Here is a 16,756-nt window from a genome sequence, read left to right as displayed (position 1 = left end):
TTAAAATTACAGTAGTTCAATGACTGGTGTAGTTAGGTAGATGATTTCATTATGTAAGGGTTGCAGTACTTACAAATCCGCCAATCTTTATGCCTGCTCTTTCAAGACTGAATGATGGTCAAGCAGTCTGACCAGACAATATTGTTCCATAAATGCAGCTAATTTAGCACTGAGAGCATTTCATTTTCATATTTCTGACAACATCAACTAAGTATTCAACTGCTAGTGTTGTTAGTTTTACATGTATTTCCACCTGTACTAAATTAGAGTTGCTCAATTGTGCAATCACTGACGGGCATGTTAGTTATAGGTAGGACAAGAGAGGCAATGCTTTAATTGATACCCGAAAGCGAATGTAAAAAAAACCCTGAAATATTGATGAACTTCAAACTTATATCTTTACTAATCTATAGCAAGGGACATTTAATTAGATACTGCACTGTGACACCCATTTAATATTTGACCCCAAGCAACCTTGGTGTCAAGTTTAATTAAAATGCTAAGATAAAAACAAAATACTGTGGATGCTGGAAATCTGAAATAAAAACCGAAAATGCCGGAAGAGCTCATCAGGTCTGGCAGCATCTGTGGAGAGAGAAACAGAGTTAACATTTCGAGTCCAAATGACTGAAGAAGAGTTATACGGACTCGAAACATTAACTCTGTTTCTCTGTCCACAGATACTGCCAGACCTGTTGCGTTTTTCCAGCATTTTCTGTTTTAACTGAAATGCTGATAGTTAATTGTAACTTTTTACCCCAGCACACTTTTACAAATTCAGTGCTTTGAAGAACATTCTCTTTCAAAGGATCTGTCAGAGATCTGTGCAAATGAAAAATGTGTCCTCAAAAGTGGAGAGGAAAGATATGATTTTACTTTGTTGTTTTGTAGCATGACTGTTTTGGAAAATTTTTTTTCTCTGTTTACAAATGCAGTCAAATGATAAAACTGGATCTCGAGGTTCATCCATGTGTTATCTATGTGTGTGTGTGTGTGTTTTAACACTCCCCAGACATTTGTTGAATGTTTTCTTGATCAAGACAGTCGTGGAGACACTAATTTACTATAACAACTAAATTAGAGTTGCTCAATTGTTTATTTATATAGCGCATCTTAACGTAATGAAATGTCGCAAGGCACTTCACAGGAGCATTATAAAACATCATAACGGGTAATTAGGTCAGATGACAAAAGCTTGGTCAAAGAGGTAGCTTTTAGAAGTGCCTTAAAGGAAGAAAGCGAGGTAGAGAGATGGAAGTGTTTAGGGAGGGAATTCCAGAGCTTGGAGCCTGGACAACAGAAGGCATGGCCACCAATGATGGAGCAATTAAAATGAGGAAAGCACAAGAAGTCAGAATTAAAGGAACACAGATATCTTGGAAGGTTGTGAGACTGGGGGAGATTACAGCGATAGGGGCAAAGCCTTGGAGGGATTTGAAAATAAGGATGAGAATTTTAAAGTCAACAATTTGCCGTCAGTTCTGATGAAGGCTGTGTGTCCAAATGTTTAGCTGTTGTCTCTTTTTAAAGATGCTGATGAACTCACTGCGAATTTCAAGAATTTTCTGTTTTCATTTCCGATTTCTACCATTTTCAGTTTATAAAGATTATTTTTGGTTGCTATTTTACATTTGTTTTCCTCACAAAGACTTCTGTCCAACGCTTTGCCAGTAATTCATTTATATGGAACCCTCACTTTTAACAGTTGCCAATTAATATCTGACCATTTATTCTTGCACAAAGTTGTCATTGCTATTCTGTTACTTTCCCCCTCATTATTTTGCCTGGTAAACTGACAGAGTCAGTAAGAGTCATCTTTAACAATATAGATTTGCAGAAAAATACAGACAAGGGATGAGATTCTAATTTCCTATGTAGTGTATTTTTGTCAAAGGGGTTGTGATGTCTCCTTTATCTAGAATATTGAATGGTTGTGTTATTAGTTTTTGGACCATGTAAAGGATATTTGTTTTTGTTTGTGTGGACAATAATGATTTTTCTCTACTGCAGAATTTTTCTTTATTGCGCGCCATTTTCAATTATCAATGCGTCTCTATAGAGGGCTGACATTCTTGATTTTTGAAGGAGCGACTGATTGAGCCCCTTGATGACTCTTTATTCCAGCTGTTTGTTCTTCCATCCAAGTGCTTGTTTGGCCTGGTATACTGCTTCATGAAAAAGGAGAATTTCCCTTTTACTAACGGCCCCTTTTCCTTCGTCTCTGTTCTTCATTATCAGCACAGCCAAGGCCACGCTCATTTGCATGGATCAGGTAGCACAGGAAGTCCTGCTTGTCACGGATGATGAATTTGGATAATTGCTATTGTGTTGCTGTGCTGGTATTGGTGGCTCCCAATGTCCTGGACTCGCCTTGTTGGTGGCAACATCAAAGTAAGCTTAAATAAAAGCAAAATACTGTGGATGTTGGAAATCTGATTTAAAAGCAGAAAATGCTGGAAAGACTCAGCAGGTCTGGCAGCATCTGTGGAGATAGAAACGGAGTTAACGTTTAGAGTCCATGTGAATTCTTCAGAGCTGAAGAGAGGTAGAAATGTGATGGGTTTTTATACTGTTGAAGAGAGGGGGTGGAGCAAAATAGAAGATCAAGGATAGGTGGGAGCTCAGGAGAGACTTAACAAAGATGTCATGGACATAAGACAAAGGGAGTGGCAATGATAATGTTAAATACTAAGGCATGTGCTAATAGCGGCATAAAGGTTAGATAGCAGAATATGTTAATGGCAGAAGTGGATTAGCTAAGCCTGCAGCTAAAAGAAATGGATCTTCATAGCTGCTGGCCTTGGCATATTTATTTTCACTGTCTCAACAGCCAAGAAGTCCCTTTTCCTTCTTTAACTCAGTCAGAAATTCCAATATTTACCTTGGCGTTGTTGCCACTTGTATGAGATTCACTTCTGAGCAGCTGGTGTTGCCCAGCATCCACTCCCATATAAAACAACTTAACCAGTAATATGTTGAGCAGTAATGAATTGGAATATTTGGTATCAACATATCAGTGATCTGTGAATACTATTAATGCAATGTAACTGTATAATTATCTATGTGCATGACAATCTAAATATCTGACCCAATGTCTTAAACTCAGTCTTCAAATAATGCCTCTCTTGCGTTTATCCAGTTGAAAGGACCAGTTTAGTGGCAATTTGTGCAGAACTATGAACACTTCCATTGTTATGTTAATCACGATCCAGGTTGAGATGATGCATGGTCCTTAAGGTGTGTGAAAATGAAGGACCCTGCGTTCCTTCAGGACCAATCTTAATTTTGTCCCTAGATGTGCTATTCCAATGCATCACCCAATTCCCCTTGTAATGTTGTTTTTGAAATGGTTTTGAATGTGATTGAAGATTTTTATGAATAAAGTATATTTTTACAAAAAAAAAAAAAAAATTCCCCTCATATCCAAGCTATATGTTTCACAAATGGTAAGATTAGGGTTTGTCTTCGTTTCAGATAAGACCCTTGAAATGTGTATCAGCTGTGACTCAGTTGATAGCGCTCTTGCCTCTGAGTCACAAGGTTCCAGGTTCAAGCTCCACTCCAGGACTTAATCACTAAAATCAAAGTTAATGCTCCGGGGGAGTGCTGCACTGTCGGAGGTGCTGTCTTTCAGATGAGACATTAAACTGACACCCCTTCTGCCTGTTTAGATAGATGTAAAAGATCCAATGGCACTATTTCGAAGAAGAGCAGGGGATTTATTCCTGGTGTCCTGGCCAATATTTATCCGTAAATCAATCAAACAGAAAAACAGATTATCTGGGCATTATCACATTGTTGTTTGTGGGAGCTTGCTGTGTGCAAATTGGCTGCTGTGTTTTTTTATATTACAACAGTGACTACACTTCAAAAGTAATTCGTTGACTTTAAAGAGCTTTGAGACATCCAGTGATCATGAACATTGCTATATAAATGCAAAATTTTTTAAAAATATGTGGAACTTGGGTCTGGGGTTTGGTTCTTTGCTCATCAGCGCCAGAGCACCTTGAATGCATTGCTGAACTCATTTTGCTGCACACACCAGAATTAAAGCATCGACATTCTATTCTTTGCAGAGGATTACATGGATGAGGGGACATGGGAATGATCCAGCTATCATGGGGGGTGGAGCAGGCTTGATGGACTAGCTGGTCCTTTCCTGCCTGTCAGCTTTGTACTTGTGTACCCGCCTGTTCAAGGGATTGCTATTTCAGAACTGCAGCTTGGATTCTCAAGTCAATAAATGCCACGTATTGAGTCCTGGGAATGCTTCAACATACGCTCTGTTGATAAATTTAATTGGGACTAAGTAATCTTACAAATTCTTCTGTACCTCTCCCAGAATGCTACCAAATAACGGAGAGGCAATTCTGCCTTAAATGGTCTGCCCACATCTGTTGCAGCTGCTGATTTTCTGTTGTGTGTTGCCCTCACTATTGTACCTAATTAATTAAACAAACCTTTCTAGTCAGTCACACACCCATACACATGCATGCCTGCAAGAAGCTTCCCAATTGTTACACAGTATTAACTCTCACTTGATAACTCAAGTTGCTCATCTTGCTCTCAAAGTAATATATTACAATTTTCCTGAAACATGCTGTGCAAGTTAATGTGGAGGCGTATTTAAAGCAATTTTCACAACGTCATCAGTACAAAGTGACAGAAATGTTATCATTATTGAAAGTTTATCTTATTCAGCCTACTCACAGTTTATTGTAAAAGCTTTCTTTTTGGTAAATATCAATACAGCAGTCACAACAATTTCTCATCATTGTTAGTCATAATTCAAAACTCAGGGCTTGGGTTTTTAAAAGCAATGATGATCTATTCCTATAGTGTCAGCCTCTGCCTGCACATACGTTGATGGCAAAGTTAAGTATCTCGCCTTACAGAAAGGGAATTTTGAAACCGAAAACAAAATGATCACGAGAAAGATTGAAAAAAAATGCCCTATCTAGATCATTATGTTGCTAAATTACAATGGCCACAGCAAATCCAAAGCAGAATTGATTATTGTAGTATAATGGTCTGGCACATACAGGGTTAATGTGGGACTGAGTACCGTACTGCCCACATGATGATGTAAGAAGGCACATGACCCAGACCCAGGGTCAGTGTGGTGTTGAGCAGAGACGTGTTAAGACCTAGACATGGAGATAGCTCCTTGCCTGTACCCTTTACTCCCTTTACTGTGTATGTATATAGTTACATGTAACTGTAGTGACTGTTGATGACCCCATCGCCAGTAAAGTGATGGAAGCAGTCATCAACAGTACTATCAAGCGGCACATACTTAGCAGTAACCTGCTCACTGATGCTCAGTTTGGGTTCCACCAGGGCCACTCAGCTCCTGATCTCATTACAACCTTGATTCAAACATGGACAAAACTCGTGAGGCGAGAGTGACTGCCCTTGACATCAAGACAGCATTTGACCAAGTGTGGCATCAAGGAGCCCCAGTGAAACTGGAGTCAGTGGGAATCAATCTCCGCTGGAGTCATACCTAACACAAAGGAAGGTAGTTGTGATTGTTAGAGGTCAATCCTTTCAGTTCCAGGACATCGCTACAGGAGTTCCTCAGGGTAGTGTCCTCAGCCCAACCATCTTCAGCTGCTTCATCAGTGACCTTCCTTCCAACATAAGGTCAGAAGTGGGGATGTTCGCTGATGATTACACAATGTTCAACACCATTCACAACTACTCATACTGAAGCAGTCCATGTCCAAATGCAGCAAGAGCTGGACAATATCCAGGCTTGGGCTGACAAGTAACATTCGCACCACACAAGTGCCAGGCAATGACCATCCAACAAGAGAGAATCTAACCATCGCCCGTTGACATTCCATGCATTACTATCACTAAATCCCCCACTATCAACATCCTGGGGTTACCATTGACCAGAAATTGAACTGGACTAGCCATATAAATACTGTGGCTACAAGAGCAGGTCAGAGGCTAGGAATGCGACAAGTAACTCACCTCCTGACTCTCCAAAGTCTGTCCACCATCTACTAGTCACAAGTCTGGAGTGTGATGGAATACTCTCCACTTGCCTGGATGAATCCAACAACACTCAAGGAGCTCAACACCATCCAGGACAAAGCAACCTGCTTGATTGGACCCCATCCACAAACATTCACTCCCTCCACCACTGACGCACAGTAGTGTGTACCATCTACAAGATGCACTGCAGCAAGTCACCAAGCCTCCTTAGACAGCACTTACCAAACCCATGACCACTGCCATCTCGAAGGGCAAGGGCAGCAGACACATGGGAACATCACCACCTGGAAGTTCCCCTCCAACCCAATCACCATCCTGACTTGGAAATATATTGTCGTTCTTTCACTGTCGCTGGGTCAAAATTCTGGAACTCGCTCTCTAACAGCGTTGTGGGTGTACCTACATCACATGGACTGCAGCGATTCAAGAAGTCAGCTCACCACCTTCTCAAGGGCAATGAGGGATAGGCAATAAATGCTGGCCTAGCCAGCGATGCCCATATCCCATGAATGAATAAAAAAATGTAGTTAACAAAGACTTGTTAACATTTAGAAGACTACAAAAATTTCTTTAACAGACACATTCTATAACCAACACCATCTGAACAATTATCATGGTGTCATAAACATAAAGAGAGTTCATTATTCTGCTATTACTGGGATGATGTAGTCAAGTTTCAGTCTGATGTATATCTGGATTTTTCTCACCGAAGTGATAGTTGGATGATTGAGGGACAAGTCACCAAGTCCCTTTTACCTATCTCCCCTTTACTTACTTACCTACATTGGCTCCCGGTGAAGCAACGTCTTGATTTTAGAATTCTTATACTTGTTTGCGAATCCCTCTATGGCCTCACCCTTCCCTATCGCTGTAACCTCCTCCAGCCCCACATCCCTCTGAAATACCTGGTCTCCTCTAATTCCTGCCTCTTGAGCATCCACTGATTTTAATTGCTCAACCTTTGGTGGCTGTGCCTTCTGTTGCCAGACCTTAAGTTCTGGATTACCTTCCCTACATCTCTCCACCTCACTATCTCATTTCCCTCCATTAAGACACTGCTTAAAATCTATCTCTTTGACCATGCTTTTGATCATCTGACCTAATATCTCTTTATGTGGCTCAGTGTCGTCTTTTGTTTTATAATGTTCCTGTGAAGCACCTTGGGACCTTTTTACTAAGGCAATATATAAATATAGGTTATTTTTGTTGTAAGTATTGTAGTCAACCTTCAGTTTGGACCTGAGTGCTATCTAACTTCATTATGATATAATAATGTCAGTGTGATATCAGGAGCTAGAAGCGCTCAGTTGAATATTAAATATGCTTTAATTTGCTGAAGAGTCACCTTGTACTTCCTATTGATTACCAGACCTTTCTAGAAGCCTGTTTCCCTTTGAAAGCTTACCCATCAATGACAGAGCCTGAGAATTTTTAGGGATATCTTTCTGTGTACACACCACGTCAGAGAACCTCTGACAGAGCATCTTGGATCAAGGCTTGGGTCTTGTGGAGCCACAAAGGTTCTGCAAATTTTGAAGTGGTATTTCAGCTTCCTTGTAAATAGGGAACTTTTAGGATATTTACTGGAGTGGGGAGAATTCGGGGGTGTGTCGAATGCTCCCCCTACATCCGGGAGTGACATCCTCCAAAGGAATTTGGCACACTTGCCTACCGTTGATAGTTCAATGGTGGGACTGTCCCCTGACCTGACACACATTGGTAGGTACATTCCAGCAACAACTTGGGTGGGCGGGCAGGTGGGGGGTTCTTTGTCTGTTAACCTATAGAGAATGGGCAGTACTTCTGACATATCTGTGGCAGTAAATGCCACACCCCATGCAATCCACTGAAAATGCTTGTGCTTCAAAAGATATGGCCTAGAAGGAAGTGTTTTTGGAAGTTTGGAAAATTGGAAGAAATGCATAAAATTAGGAATGTTTCATTGTGGCTTTCCAAGATGAGTAGATGGTTTATTTTTTAAATCATAAGTTCTTGGACATCAAGAACATAATGAACTGAATCACAAAGATTAGTGTTAAACCCTAAATTTGTTCAGAAAATTAAATTATGGTCTGAGTCTTTCAACAGCAGTTTGTACCTTCTAGAAATAGGGCTTCAGATTCTCTCCGTTTCATTTGCTCAGTTTATTTCCGGCTTTTCATTAGAATTTAAATGGCAGTTTTAGATGGTCTTGTACATTTTTCCAAGTGCAAGCTTGAGATTCTTACAAGGTAGAAGCTTCTAAACACAGAAGTTTGCCATCTGTTGCAGCAGGTTCTAATAAACTCCAAATACCATTAAATCTCTGGCCCTTTGCCTCCAACAAGTGAGCACGTGAAGCTGCGAGGCTGTGGACGCTTAGTTCGAGACCATATTCCCAGAAGTGGTATGCCGTGGTGAATAACACTTGTCCTCGGTCACACTGTTTCTCTAGGCAATCCCCAGCACTGAGTCCTGACATCTGTCTCATCTGTAAGACTGTGTAGGGCTTAGGCTTCCGCACAAGGGCCACAAATTCCGAAGCTGATCTTGGGTCCAGTGCTGACATCTCCAAAAACAGTCTAAACACGACCCCCCACTATCCTCTCAGACATGGTGATTCTGAGTGGAATTTAAATATATATATTATATATACAAAATACATATCCCCCTTGTTCCAGAACTGAAGCCGCCCCCAAATCTCTGTTCACGTCGGCGGGACCAGAAGATCTTGCCAGCCTGAGGGGCTGGAAAATTCCAGCCTGAGTTTCTATCTGATTAACGCTCTCTCTCTCTCTCTCTCTCTCTTTGTCACTCCGTTAAACAGGGACTGTATCCCCACAAAACCAGGCAGCACAGAAGGGAAGCACCTGATTTAAACCTAGATTCATTTGATGAAAGTTTCTTTCCTTTGGTGACTTTCAGGTGCTCTGATTTTAGACATGCAGTCCCAAACTCAAAGAACTCATAAGCCAGTACAGTGCAGAACTTGCTTGTCAGTTGCTGCAGGGTGTTGGATACCATTTGGTAGGTCTTAAAGAAGCCTTCCTAGCCTTAAGTAGGTTAATTATGTGTATTTATTAATAAAAGAACTGTGTACATATATACAGTAAAGGGTCCAAGCTAGAAGCTTTCCCCATGCTCGTTTGTGCACACTGCTCTGTCCAACACTAGACTGACCCCATGGTGAGGGTCAGGTGTCCTCTTACAGCACTGTGTGGGTGGTACTGTGTTCAGATCCATGTTAACCCTGTATGACACAGACCCTTATACCACATCAGTCTCAACTCAAAAAATAGAATATTTTCACAGATGAAACAAGCATTTTTTTTTTAAAGTTTGAGGCTAATTTGTATAAGTACAAGTAGTTAATCATGTTAACAATCTTCTAAAGATGTTAGAATATATCCAGCAGTATCTTTGAATTATCTGTTCACACAGACTATTTCAAATGTTTGTAACAGCTGAGTGAAGATGTTGAGCAGTTCAAGGAACAAAGTAAATGGGCTGAAATTTTCTGAAAGGCATATCTATGGTGTACGTCAATACTATGATGCAGAAATTCTGGGAAGTTAGGGCCTCTGTGACTTGTCTCATTACTTATGCAGCCCCATCATTTCCTGGGGCCTCCTGTGCCATCACACAGAGAGGCTCACCAAAACGTTTACAACGGGCAGAATGTTCTGGACATAAAATTTTTGGCCGTCAAGACCATTTTCAGGTCCCGACCCCATTTGCAGCAGCAGCGCATCTTCCGGCTCAACCTTCTGAAAGTCAGTCACTCAGAACCTGCCTCTGGGATCACCGTCCAATTTGGGATGGCAAGCAGCCTGAGACGGCGGGAGGTCAATTCAGCTCACCCCATTTCAAGAGCGGTCGGCAGCCTTCACTGTGCCTGCAGTGAGAGTGCTGGTGAGGAAAATGCAGCAGGAGTAGGAGGGGGGCACAATGGGGGTGCCATCAGTGTGATGGGAGTGGTTGCCACTGCATCAGCCCTCGCACTATCAAAGACGTCAATCTCCAAGAGCTCCTTACGTAGTGGCAAGCCTCTGTCACTGGAAGACTTCAGCCTTGCCATCTTTTGCTGTTTAAGGTTAGAAAGCCTCGAACTCTCACACCGTTCCCACCTCTCACTGTGCAGCCACCGCCTCTGAGTTGCTGAGCTGTTGACACAGCAGGGGGCCCATGCCATGCTAGGAAAATTGCAATGTCGATGGCAGTTGCAGTTAATTGCCTAATTATCCACCTCAGTTGGCTCCCCACCACTGGGTTGCTGACATGGATTTGGCCCGCTGCTGCGGAAAGTGGCAGGAGATGAGGAGATGTCCGCAAATCAGCCAACATAATTTTAATTTTACTCAACCACCTTCCCTCCCTTCACACTCGTCGCCACCACCCCCGCCCCCGCACCCCCCCCCCCCCCCCACCTGCCCTGCCAAAACCTGCCTCCAAGGGCCCAGTAAAATTCCACCCCATCCATTGTCCCCATCTACCTCAATGTTGATTGTAAATTTGCTGAAGCAACATGACTTTGATCACAGAATTACCTGGGAAAAACTCAGCAGGACTGGCAGCATCGGCGGAGAAGAAAAGAGTTGACGTTTCGAGTTCTCATGACCCTTCGGCAGAACTGAGTAAAGTTAGGCCTAACTTTACTCAGTTCTGCTGAAGGGTCATGAGGACTCGAAACGTCAACTCTTTTCCTCTCCGCCGATGCTGCCAGACCTGCTGAGTTTTTCCAGGTAATTCTGTTTTCGTTTTGAATTTCCAGCATCCGCAGTAGTTTTTTCTTTTTACTTTGATCACTGCTGTCACTTAGTGTGTTACAGAATGGAACTGGTGGGGTTAAGTAATAGTGCTGGTGGGTTGCAGAATGGTGCTGGTGGGTTACCTGATGGTGCTGCTGAGTTATGGAATCGTACTGGTGGGTTAAATAATGGACCTGGTGGGTTATGGAATGGTGCTGGTGGGAATAAAGAGGAAAGAATTTGGAAGGTTATTTTTCCGAATATAGTTTTGAGTGGGTGTTGTATAAATCTGCCCGAATTTTTTAGGTCACAAAAGGACGAGGAGTGCAGTGTTCTTGGAGCTTAGAAATAATGACAAGTTTCATCCAAGATTAGGGTCCGAGTGTTAGTGGCCTGTAACCTTTACAGACTCGACTGCCTATTAACTCACCAGGTAAGTGGTGCCATGTCAATTAATATGTTAGAAAAAGGGTATATGTAGACAATGTCAGATATTTCAAATCTTTATTTCTACAAATAAACCAACGGAGCGTGCGGCCCGTGCCGCGCTGGGAAGATTGCAATGTTGGTCAAAGATTGCAGTTAATTGCCTCATTACCCATCTCAGTTGGCTTCCCGCCGCTTGCAGCAGTTTGCTGAAATGCACTCGGCCTGCCCCCCTGCGGGAAGCCGCAGAAGGTGAGATGTCCGCAAATCAGCCAACGTATTTTTAATTTTACTCCAGCATTTCTAGTGTTTTCATTTGGTAAAATGGGTGCAACAGACAAACCATGGTTTGTAAAGAAGCGCTACTTTCAATACTGAGCCAAATGTAAGAAGTATAAAGAATGTCGCCTATTCTCTTTACTTTCTAGGTGGAAAGGAAACGCCATATTGGGAATGACATTGTGACCATCGTATTCCAAGAAGGAGAGGAATCATCGCTGTCCTTCAAACCATCAATGATTCGTTCCCATTTCACACGTATCCTCTTCCCTTGTGTTTACAGTGTGGTTGCTTAACAAGACTTGAAAGCCTTTGATCTGAACATCTATGCCTATTATAGATCATTCTCTTCATTTTGACATACTTTACATGCCACCAAACCATTACCATTGGAGACATCACTTTTAAGTCTATGTTCTCTCAAAAGCTTTGTCCGTGGTGTTACTTTGTTTTTTCTGCTGAATAGGACATCTGTGGCTTCAGTTTGTATTGTGCTTTGGAGTAACCGAGTGGCTGAAGATTTTGATGTTTGGGAGTTGGGGTTGTAAGTTGTATACACAAAGCACCCAGTTTGCTCTGTCTCATCAAAACCACCAGTTCATGAGTTGAAATCCATTTCATGATTTTCAGTGTAAGGGTATGAACATTGATTGCATGGTTCATGACCCCCTACATTTTAACATAGTCTGAGGTTGCGCAGCATTTCCAGGGCGTGTCTGTTTGGCAAGTGCATGACTGTTTATCAAGTGTGAGATTTCTCGGTGCGTGTGTAACTGATAATGCTACCTTATCTGTTCTTTGATTAACCCAACACCGTTCCAATCAATCTCACTGAATCCTGGAAATATAGAAATTAGTATGTACAGTTCGAAAACTAGGCTGCCAAGCCCTCTGAGAACCCCCTCACTGGCCCTGAAAATAGGTAAATAATTACTCAGTGTGTAACCCCTTCAAACCCCACTCCATCCTCCATCTTAATCAGGTGCTATTAACTGAGTAAATCTCCTGGCTTTCTTGTTGAGGGATTTATGTTTGATCAGAAGCTGAAACTTTAAGATATATTTATGACTGTTTGAACAGTAATAAATAATGCCCAAAGCATTTGCACTTTTTTGCATTACTATCCCAGTGTGTTTCATGGTTAGGTAGAGCTGCCTTTGTCTGTGTACCTTACACAGTATCTGGGCCCTCGATCGCAGTATAAACTGATGACTGTTTCCTTCTGCCATGGATGTTCTCCTGTTGCAGTCGAGAAACTTGCTGTTTCATGAAACTTGCTCTCTTTGTTTTTTGCTCCACTCCGGCACCAGAGCATCAGCTTTAGCTTTAAACAAATTTTCTCACGTACTCTGACCTCTTCTGCAATATTTCCTGCCACATCTGATGCTGTGTTCCCTTGTTTATGACTCTCCATGAGGTGTTTTGGTTCTTATCCTTTTTTTTTACATGAAACCAACACTGAGATATACTGCACGAGGCAGCTTGTACAAACGGTTAAAGGTTTGCAGGTGTGAATTCTGCTTAGATTTGGATTTACTAAACTTTAACTGTTGGTTTTCCATTACTTTTTATGACTATTCCTTTTTTGTGACCTCAGGCTTATCTGAGTAGTACCATGCAGGAGAATAGTACCCCTGTACACTGTAAATTTGGAGCAAAATACAACTCTTCAAGAAGAGCAGCTAAAAGGTGAATTGGGGAACCAGTGGAACAAACTCCTTGTCCTGCTTGTTATTATCCAGATTTCATGCTCCAATAAAAGTGTAATCATAAAAAGTAAAGGAAAACCAGCGGTAAAAGTTCAGTAAATCTCACTGATGTGAGAGGGCTCCTTAATGGACCAGATAGCTCATTTTGCTTTGGTTGTGAGTGATAGAGGAAAAACTGACCCACCGTGCAATTGTATTCTGCCCTTCGGGATTGGGTAACCTTTGTTAAGGTGCGGCAGGTGATGTGTGCCAGGCGGATCAAACCCACGAGGGAAACTTGATCACACGGTTACAATGGTTTGCAATTAGTATTTTATTTTGCATTGCGTGCCCTGAATTCAGAAGTAATGGGCAGAATTTTGCCCTCAGAAAGCGTGCGGGCCCCACCGAAAGAGCGCACTGCTCCCTGAGGCAAAGTCCTGTCTCAGGGAGATTCGTGACAGGTAAGTAAAGTCTAAAAATAGATAAGTATTGAAATTATTAACATGTCCCCCTCATGTGACAATGTCACACGAGATGGGACAAGTTAATAATAAACACACAAAATTTATTAAATGTTTAAAAAATGGACATGAAACTTCATCCCGCTGGTGGATGAAGTTTCATGAATAGCCCGCTGGGGCTCCTGGCTTGCCTGCCAGCCTTAAGTTTGGACGGGCAGGTCTTTAATTATCTTAATGAGCGTGTCTATGGCCTCAATTGGCCATTGACAGGTCCCGACGTTATCCCGTGTCATTTTCCCCTCGGCGAGCGGGCCCCACCCCCAAATCGCCGAGGGGAAAATCCTGCCCAATAAATCCACCAAGACTTCAGAGATATTTTTAACAACTAAGTTAAGCATTTATTAACAAAAGAAAAGATTTCAAGCATATACATAGGTCTACAAATTACTATTAGAATAATTCCCAAAACCCCTAATTAATCTGGCTTCCAGTTACACCCCCATTAAGGCAACAGGTGAAAAAAAAGATTTTAAATAGATCCAGGCAAGTTGGCACAATACCCTGGGGTACAATTTTTAGCTTGGCAGGTGGGCACGTGTCCAACCCAACTGAGCGTTAAATGACACACGATCAAGTCGGGCGTGTGTCCCGATGTCATCGCACACACACACACACACGATATTTCAGTCGGGGAGCACATGCTAGAGTTGGCAGCTTGCCCGCCAACAATTAAGAGGCCTATTAAGGCCATTAAAAAGTTAATTGAAATGAATTTTTCGCTGCCCGTCCAACCTTATGGTTGGTAGGCAGGCGAAAATGCCAAACGTGCCTCAGGGAGATTATGTAGCGCACACTCGGCCCGCTCGCCCTCCTCCGCACACCCACACAGGCAGCACTGAGCGCTGCCGCTCGCTTTTTCTGACTGCCCCTGCCAAGCCTGCCCAACAAGGGTACATTTTTGCCTCTGGACAGTAGAATTCAAAGTGGCTTTTCTCAGCTTCAGTTTCTGTAGACAGCAGGCTTAATGCACAAATACTGGAGGCTTCTCACACTTCTGGTAGATCTTACAATGCCTCCCCTAACACACAGCCTCATTCTCCTTTATACATGTTTCTCCCTTTTTAATGTAAATTCCATTGTTCCCACATGTCTTTGGAGCTTTACCTTTCTCATAATACAAATCTTTTCATGGTGCTAATATTGTCAATAACCTTTGGGAAAAATAAACACACTGCTTGGCCTAGCTTCTCTTTGAAATTCAAACTGCCCTAATTCATCAAAAAATGCAAATTCTCCTCAGCTCACATTCTAAGGCTTCAGCCATGTTTCCATATTTAGCATTTCAAATCTAGCTTCTTTTGATGAACCAAAGCCTCCAGACCAGCTATTAAATCCCACACACACAAAGAAACTATCCAGACCCCACTATTAACCTACTTTTACAATTAATCACAATAATATTATCAATTATTATACTTACATGACACCTTTTGATACTTTTTTTTAAAATCACCTGTTAAATGACCTCCTGCTCATTTGATTCAGAACATGATTTTAGTCAAAATATAATTTTACTAAAAATGTATAGGACTATTTATATTTCACTGCTGTGTTAATTAACTTTAGTATTTTGTCGTAAAGTACCATTAAAAAAGTGATTGTAAAGTTAAACTCATTCAACCATAAATATTCCACAAAGCAATAGCTTGAATTGAGAAGGTAGTGTGGAGGCTTTGTCAGCTTTATTAATTGAGCCAAATTATGTCTGCACCAGTGAAATCCACAAATAATTTAATTGAAATAATCATTGAGCAATTGTCTGTGATTCTTTGTTAATATAGCATTCTCTGTATGAAAGACCAATAAACCAACTATAACTTTGGATTATTGATGGTGAAAAAAGTGGTTAGTTCTTTAGCCTAAGTCACAGATATCTTTGCCTTAGTCCGATATAACAAGCAAAATGATAGTTATCGGTAAGTAAATCACTTAAGTCATGAGTTCCACTGTTCTTTATATCTATGTACTGTTTTATTTTAAGGGGACAGGAAGAAGGGTCACAACAATAATGCTGGAAGGTTAAATGTTGCTGCATGTTGAAGTAGCATTGTACAGGTTGGTGGAGTGGGAGAAGGCAGCCTATTCTACTGCTGAACACAAGCTGTGTTACATAAGAGAGGCAATGAACTGAAGTGAAGCATCTTCTTGTGAGAAGAATAGGGAAGGGAAAACGAGCCAAGAAATCCACACTGGTGATTGCCTAAATCCTTTCCTCTTAAAAAAAAAGTGGCACAGTGTCCCAGGTACAGTCAATTACCATGAGCAACTTCAAATCACAGGCAGCATTGTTCAAAACTGTGTAAATCCTGATTCCTGTTATACACAGTAGAATCCCCTTTGTTACATTTGTATTATTCTCAGCTGGGAACACAACCACCTGGAAGTTCCCCTCCAAGTCACTCACCATCCTGACTTGGAAATATATCACTGTTCCTTCACTGTCACTGGGTCAAAATCCTAGAACTCCCTTCCTAACAGCACTACACCGCATGGACTGCAACGGTTCAAGAAGGCAGCTCATCACCACATTCTCAAGGACAACTATGGATGGGCAATAAAAGCTGGCCCAGCCAGCGGAGTACACATCCCGTGAATGAATAAAACAGAACTCAATTTTACCAATCATTTCCCTTTGAAGCTGCATTCTAAACCAGAAAGAAACTCAAACCCCAGCAAAGTGAAGTCATGACAACATCTTGCTTGGTCACCTTAAGGTTCTAATAAAGCTTGGTACAGTTATTAAGTGTGGCATACTTGTCATTGATAATTCTGCTTCCATTTCCCATAGAAGCTCGCACTCATCCCATTCCGAGAAAGTTTTCTTTTTCTAATTTCCATTCCACCAGTTTGAATATTGGTTAGAAACATAGACAATAGGAGCAGGAGTAGGCCATTTGGCCCTTCAAGCCTGCTCCATCATTCAATATGATCATGGCTGATCCTCTATCTCAATGCCATATTCCCACTTTCTCTCCATACCCCTTGATGCCCCTAGAATCCAAAAATGTATCAATTTCTTTCTTGAATATACTCAGTAACCCCTGTCTCCACAGCCTTCTGTGGTAGAGAATTCCACAGGTTGACCACCCTCTGAGTGAAGAAATCT

General features: G+C 41.7%; 1 protein-coding gene across 6 annotated transcripts in view; it reads left to right on the top strand.

Moving 5' to 3' along the window:
- The window catches only part of garnl3 (GTPase activating Rap/RanGAP domain like 3), a 421,640-nt gene that overhangs the window by 302,992 nt on the left and 101,892 nt on the right, over window positions 1-16,756 (top strand). For all 6 annotated transcript variants that reach the window (XM_078549946.1, XM_078549944.1, XM_078549945.1 and 3 more), the window contains exons 12-13: window positions 11,588-11,696; window positions 15,521-15,566. In XM_078549946.1, coding sequence (XP_078406072.1) covers window positions 11,588-11,696; window positions 15,521-15,566 — 155 coding nt within the window. The remainder of the gene's footprint in view (window positions 1-11,587; window positions 11,697-15,520; window positions 15,567-16,756) is intronic.

The sequence above is a fragment of the Cetorhinus maximus genome, chromosome 10 (assembly GCF_964194155.1).
Source record: "Cetorhinus maximus chromosome 10, sCetMax3.hap1.1, whole genome shotgun sequence".
Taxonomy (NCBI): domain Eukaryota; kingdom Metazoa; phylum Chordata; class Chondrichthyes; order Lamniformes; family Cetorhinidae; genus Cetorhinus; species Cetorhinus maximus.
Note: the sequence above shows the minus strand (reverse complement) of the source record. Positions and strands in the feature narration are given on the sequence as shown.